The sequence below is a fragment of the Seriola lalandi genome, unplaced genomic scaffold (genome assembly GCF_002814215.2).
Source record: "Seriola lalandi dorsalis isolate HSWRI2012SDOR001 ecotype SW California unplaced genomic scaffold, Sedor1 jcf7180002054346, whole genome shotgun sequence".
NCBI lineage: Eukaryota > Metazoa > Chordata > Actinopteri > Carangiformes > Carangidae > Seriola > Seriola lalandi.
In genome coordinates, this window is record NW_019524899.1 from 434,928 (window position 1) to 442,269 (window position 7,342).

The following is a 7,342-nucleotide window of genomic DNA, read 5'->3' on the forward strand; positions in this document are numbered from 1 at the left end:
CAGTGACTCTACCACTCACATGCTGACAACTTGAGGAGGCATTTTATACTGTCACAGGTAAGTGTAATCAACTCTCCCCCATTCTCCCATCTCCACTTCTCCCCCCTGGCTGGACTGGTTTAAGAGCTCTATTGTGGGGCTGCTCACAAAAGCTCTCTGTGCTGCTCAGACATTGACTTTCAAATGACCAGCGTCTCTCGGGATTAGCACTTGGGGTGCTTAAGTCACTTTCTCTAGAGATGTGAAAACAGAAAATTGCCAATTTGTATGCAGTGAATACCACACAGTTATGACTTGTAGGTAGGTAGGCAAGGAATGTATTTCATTAGCAGCATCACAATGGCAGAGGAAGACGAGACAGAAGTTTTCACAACTTTAAGATCAATATGGAGCTCACAGACTCACATTGTGTATCATTACTAGCTTTGCCAACAAAGCTGTGAAAAAGACTATTCAAATAGAGTTTTAGCCTCTTTTCATCCCGTTACAATTTATATCTTATTAGAATTAACAAATGACTCCCATTTTTTTTTTTTTAAATTGTATGTATTTATTTAATCCCTGAACAGAGTCAAAAAAAACTGCAGGAATTGGCAGATTTTTATCCACAATTCCTTATATCCTTTATTCAAAGAGATTTGACATTTTGGGAAATATGTTTATTCACCTTCTGGTGGAGAGTTGATGAGAAAATCAGTTTCACTTTCATATCAGGATAGCTTAGCTTAGTATTAAGACTGGTTACAGGGGGAAACAGCTAGCCTGGCTCTGTCTAAATTTAACAAAAACCACCCAGCAGGCCCTCTAAAGCTAATTAACATACATTAAATCTTGTTTGCTTAATCCATAACAAAAACCTAAAGTGTAGAAATGACAATTCACTGTTTTACAGGGGTTATGTGCAAGACTATCTGCCACATAACCTTGTGTGAACCAGCAAATTGTTGACTTTCTGAAACTGTATGAATTAAACGAACAAGATACAATGTGTTCATTTGTGAGCTTTTTTTTTTAACCTTTGGACAGAGCCAGCCTAGCTCTTTCCCCATTTCCAGTCATTATGCTAAGCTAAGCTAGCCAGCTCCTGGCTGTAGCCATATACGTTATATTCAACAGAAAGATATGAAAGTGGTACCAATCTTTTCATCTAACACACTGCCCGAAAGCGAATATTTCCCAAAATGTCAAACTATTCTTTAAGCCAATGAATCTCTCTTGACACATCGCTTTTACAAGAGACACATGTAAATGTGTTACAACATCTTTATCTTTATCTTTAAGGTCATGTCCAACTTCTGAGGACAGAGCCTGAGGTAAACAGAGAAACAGACAGCCCTGTTTCTCTTTGTCCTCTTGGCCAAAAACGCTCAGGAACAGAAAACCATTTAGGAAGCTAAACAGTGCAGACACACATGTATGGATACCTTCAAAATGTGATGCTAGCTCAGATAAGAGCAGGTCTAGACTAGTAACTAGTGTTCTTGAGCAGAGATGATAGGACTCTGTTTTGCAGCATTCAGTAATATAAGGTTTCTCAAGGTCTTGTGCTATTAGATATCACTTTTGACTTGTCAGCTTTTCTTATGTGTATGAAACGTGTACTCAGTGGCATGTTTACGTCATTTTTATTGGTTTATATCATTCTGTCTAAAAGCCTTATTAGCTAGTTTATTTCTGATGTGATGATTGAGCTTGTCATATTTTTTTCTGTTAAATCCAATTTAAAGGCTCTGGTAAAATTGGCTCAAGGGAAAAGCACATTCATGTTAGATTTGGTCACCAACGCATCAATAAAGTTTCTGCTCTTTCTTGTCATTAACATTAAGTTCACAGCATCAAATACCTCCTTGCAAAGACTTAATGATAAGAGCTGTAAAACGATAGCAAAGAGGTTAGACACTAATGTCCTTCACAGAACAATTCATGGCACCCAGCAATTGAAGGGGCAAACTGCAGACGATTAGCATCTGAATGGAGTGACGAGGGAATTCGCGAGGGGTAGTCCGAGGAAGATACCGATCTAAGAAGGGGTCAGGGGACAGGTAGCGTTACAGCATCTGGTGATGCTAACAATCGGGAGCCACAAGATTCCACCTTGTTATATAATGAAGGCCTGCGATCCAAGAAAAACATTCTCAGAGGGGGACCGAGTTCATGTGTCTGTATCGTCCACCTGGAGCTTTAAAGAAATACTGCACCCAAGAACTTCTGAGTATGAAACATTTATTCCATCTAAACAGAAAAGCTAAATAACAGAGGCTTGAGTCACTTTAGTGCTATAAAACAGATGAAAGTAGCTATAAAACATTCTCAAATCATTGTGCTTCATCGTTTTTTCTTTTTCTGTTGCTTCACTGTAAATTTTAATACTTTAGCGTTATTCTTGTAAAATCATGACTTTGTGAAATATTATATTTTCTTTCTTCAAAATCCAGACGTTTTTCTCATAACATTATAACCTTTTTAAGAAATATATAGAAATACAGTTTTATTCTTGAAATGTTTATCCCCAACAGTGTGGCCCTGATACTCTTATACACTTATTTTTTTTTATATTTCATGTACAGCATCATCAGCTGTATAAGGGAAGCAATAGTCACTGAAGCAACATTGCAACAAAAACATGTTTGAACAAAATTCTTTACATTTGGGTTTTATTGTTTGTATAAATATTACAAATCTTTGCAACCACCCCTGTAGATTCATCACTAAGAGAGAAGCTAATCATTTTCCTCTACACACTCTACTGCTTATGTGTATTTATTATTGATTGGGAATGATCCTAAATGACTAAATGACTAAATTATTGCAGTAAATGTGGTGAAAAACAAATTATAGACTCATTGCTTTTGGAAAAGTTATTTTTATTCTTTAAACCGAAGACGGATCAACATTCATACGGATCACTGAATGCACATGAGGAAGATACTGTAGAAGACACTGCGGCTTTGTTGAGCTCAGCTACATACAGTAGTGCTTTTGTCAAAATTTACAGAATGAAATACTACAAAAACATCCTTGCTTTAAGAACACATTTGAAAATACATACATTTCTTTATATACAATCATATACAACATATTTACATATAAATAGTTTTAGTACTGAGGCCGGCATCAGGCTTTGGGCACCTGACATGTCCAACTTTTTCGTTCTGGCTGATAAATAAAATCTCTCCTGAAAGACAAAGAAGCTTAAGTTAATGATTTTTCATTAAAAGTAACAAATACTGAAAATGCTTAATCAAACATAACATTATACAAACATATAAATTACAATTGTAATATATTTACTACTATAACAAAAACATCAGTCAATAACAATAATAGAAATTCTTTTCTTATTCTTTTATCATGCTGGTGGCATAAACACATTAACCTGTAGTTAACCTTTGTGTTTGTTACCTGCCACCTCCCAGCAAGTACCCTGTATCAGTTAGTTCGAGGAAATCTAATCAAATATAAACATGTGATATTGGACCAACACCTTTTATTCACACTTGACTCCATTTAACTTTGTAGGTACAACATAAACTGACAGATTAGTTACTTTTTGGCACGGGGCCAAAAGATTAGACAATACTGCAGGACCTGTAGGTGCTCAGCTAACAGTATATCGACTAACTTCATGTGAAAACTATCTCTATCTTATCATGGGATAAGCAGCCACAGAGGCAGCTGTGTTTGTTTCTTGTACTTACTCTCTCCTGTGAGGTGCACTTTTTTCACGACACAGCAGCCCCTCATCACATGGACAAATCTGGTTTATGCTGAACGCCAGGCCGCCATCAGGCACATAGCAGCTTTCACCACGAATCAGACGACTCTTGCACACCTGCTCGCCGTGGTGTCGGGCGCAACACATGGATGCCCCACAATCCCTATCGACTTTACATCTGGCACCTGGATGAAGGGAATACCGGTTAGTTAAGGTCAGATCATCTTTTATCTGCAAACTGATACAAACTGATTTAAAAAGACTGGTGTTTTACACAAGCCTCAAATAAATGCATTAATCAGTGCAGTCTTACCCTCTTGTCCATTGGGGATGTTGCGATGGCATTTCCCAAACATGCAGCTGAGGCCACGGACACACTGGGCATCCCTCCGACAGTAGAGACCCTCCCCTCGTAGGGGGACACACAGACCAAAGTGACGATCACAGGAAAAACCCCGCCCACAGGCCCTGTCATGTTCGCACACAGCCTGGAGAAAACCAGGGAGACATGTTAATCTTTATCAAGATTTTAAAAAGATCGCCAAAGTTCAAGTCCTGCAGTTTCCTAAAAATCGTGCACATGGATTAATGTAAAGACTAAACTGCCTTGTGCTTGTACAAAGCATAAACATTTTTCATTTGGGTTGGGAAAAGGGACACTGATTCAAGCCAAGATATTTTCTCTAAACACAAATAAGCTTAAGAGGAAATATTTTATGACATACTTTCTGAGGATTAAATAAGGGTTATAAAAGGTATCTTACCGTGGCTGCTTTAGCGACAGGAGTTCCTTCTCTAAGTGCCTTTGCTCCTTCCTTGGGAGGGCTGTGAGGCATGTTGAGCATCCAGGCCCATATACGAGCTTCGGCCCAGGAGAAGCACAGACACAGGCAGAGCATCCACAGATTCCCCAACATTTCCAACAACCGCGAAAAATAAATTTGGAAAAATAAGAGCAAGAGGAACCGAAAATTATTAACCCAAGACAAGGTGACGCAAAGAGAAAAAAAAATAATGAGCTACTTGTCTATAACTCAACGAGAGAAAATCCAAAGTTTAAAAGTCCCAGTAACTGTGCAGAAAGTGAACTGAAGGGGATCCATGCAGTGACAGTGGCTGCCTCCTCTACCAGCTTCACTTTTATAGGTCAGCAGGGCTTGACTTCCCCCCACCAGGTTGTTTGTCCAAGCAATGGGGTAGGAGGAGACAATTAGTTGTTAATGGATTAACTAAATTGCCCAGGTTACCCCCCGCAGCCAGAAAATAGTGGCAAAATAACCAGTCGTGAAGCAGGGAGAAAGGGAAAGAGGGGAGATGGGGCTGGGAGGGGATGGATGGACGTAATGAGCTGACAACAGCTTCACACAATAGAGCGAAGCACCACCTCTCTGTGGTTATCTCTGCCAGACAAACAAACCACGAGGACAAAAGCAGACAAATGCATGACATGTTTCACTGCTCACTGAGTGACAGGTAAAGCCACTATGGGTCCTGGCCCCCGAACACTGGGCAAACACTCCTGGCCCCGACCTCCACTGCCCCGCTGGCCCTTACCCTATCCCACTTCAGACCCCACGCTGAGAGCAATTTGCAGTAGTGCACCCTGCAGACGACCCCATGATCTCATTAAATGTAATTACCATCAGCCATTAGTTCCCAGGGGGAGAATGGGAGTGAGTGGAGGGGAGACAAGTTGCTCTAGGGAAACAAGCAAATTCATTTTTTTCATCATTTGGCATCTTTCTACTTACCACCAAGAAATCAGACCATACATTATCCCAACACTGAAAAAAAAGAATGTAGATAATAACTTGATATCCTCTTTCAAATTTCAGATTTTGCTTCCCAGTATCTGAAGTGAAAGGTTTCATAATATGTCGGCAGTACTGCTTGCAAGAAAACACAGAAATTATCATCATGGAGTAAAAGTCAAAGTCCAAACTCAACTTGCTAGTTTGAAGACAGTAAGTAACATGTTTTTCTTTCATACATGTGGGATTTCTTTGATAATATTTATAACCTTTCTTCCTGCCTGAATTTCACCTTCTGTATAGCTCAGCTTTGCGATTTATGGCTTCCTTCACAGCTGCGCTTTTACCTGCAGGCGCTAAGGTAATGCTGAGAAGATTAAAAACAAATCAGGACAGCTGGGTAGACTAATAAATCCACTTTGAAAGCTTAACACACTCCAAAACGCAGCCCAGAGGTTTATTATACTATGAGATGGGATTTCACAGGATTTCAGTCTTGAAAGATATCATGGGGACAATCTACCAGGAATGTGCACTTTAATGTATTGAATTGTCCAGCAGCTATCAGTTCGCCTAACATTTGTATTTCTAATAACATCCAAAGTTTAAAAGTATGTTCATTTTTCCGTATCCATATTTCCTGCTGAATTTATTGGGATTAATGAAATACTCTATCTATTTAGCTAGTTATCTATACAGCTGGAGATGTTCAAGCATGCCAAGTACAGTCTCCTGGGATTCGGCTGAATCTCTTTCTGTGTATCGGAAGGGAAGTTAGTTTTTCAACCTATTACATTGGATAAATGAAGCTTTAGAACAACCTTTTTTTTCTTACTACTAAATAATGTCTTGCAACGTTTACTTTTTAAGTGACATTGGGTTTAGACAAGAAAAGTGGATCAAGTTGAGGACAAATTGTGGTTTTGGTTAATTATTGATAAAACAAACGCATCCAGTCTTGTGTTCTGTTTTCAATATTTAACCAAAACCACAGTCTTTTCTTTAACCTGAACCAGGTGCGTTAAATGCCTAAACAAAACCACTGATCAAACTGTGGTTGTTGAAAATGGATACTGTATTACATATAATATTTAAATAAAATATGTTGTCAGTGAACAAGTTGCGGAGATGTTATTTACAAACGTTTTGTGACGCTCCTGTTGTGCTCAGTGAAAACATTTCCTCATTATATTGAAGAAAACGAAATTCAATTATTTTTCGGTGAAAATGTATTTGCTGTTTGAAAATTTGTATATACATGTAATAAACGTAGGTGACAGGTTTACATCCCAGATGTTACTAAGAGGAAAAGTCTTTATAACGTTTCCCCTGAGACTGTTTCAGAACTACATGATAAAAACACATTTTAGTAACATTTCTATCTGTTTTATGTTAATAACAGACTAAACTGGTACAGTACAGCTAAATATTGAGCTGGCCAACTGATATGCACTATTCTATTTGTTTGTACATGAAACTGGAGGTCTAGCGTCTATTAACTTGTCTCTTATGGCCACTCCTGTAAGCTTTACACATCGTCTCATTCAGGTGGGATCACGAGCCTCCAGCAGACCTGCTACCTTACACACTGGTCCTTATCACTTACTGATGATCACGCTGAAGATACTGTGCAAAACTGCACAAAACAATGTGTTATCACGTCTGTGTTAACTCAAACTGTCTGAATAGCTTTACCTAACATTAGCATTCACTGTTTCATTAACATTCAGCATTTTCACACAGACTGAGATGCCTGGATAATTGTTGGTAATTTACATGTTCTCAGTGGCAGACAGGACAGATCGATCACGTAGATATCGCAGGGTCTGCACCCAACTCAACTCCGGGTAGTTAAGTCCTTATCAAAACAGGCTAA

General features: G+C 38.8%; 1 protein-coding gene across 1 annotated transcript; it reads right to left on the reverse strand.

The window, feature by feature from the left end:
- Window positions 1-3,694: 3,694 nt before the first annotated feature.
- LOC111656146 (dickkopf-related protein 3-like) lies at window positions 3,695-4,632 on the reverse strand. Its single transcript, XM_023407741.1, has 3 exons — window positions 4,480-4,632; window positions 4,029-4,203; window positions 3,695-3,900 (listed from the first exon to the last, which is right to left on the reverse strand). The coding sequence occupies exons 1-3, from the start codon at window positions 4,630-4,632 to the stop codon at window positions 3,695-3,697; spliced, it is 534 nt and encodes a 177-aa protein (XP_023263509.1).
- Between the last annotated feature and the right edge of the window lie 2,710 nt (window positions 4,633-7,342).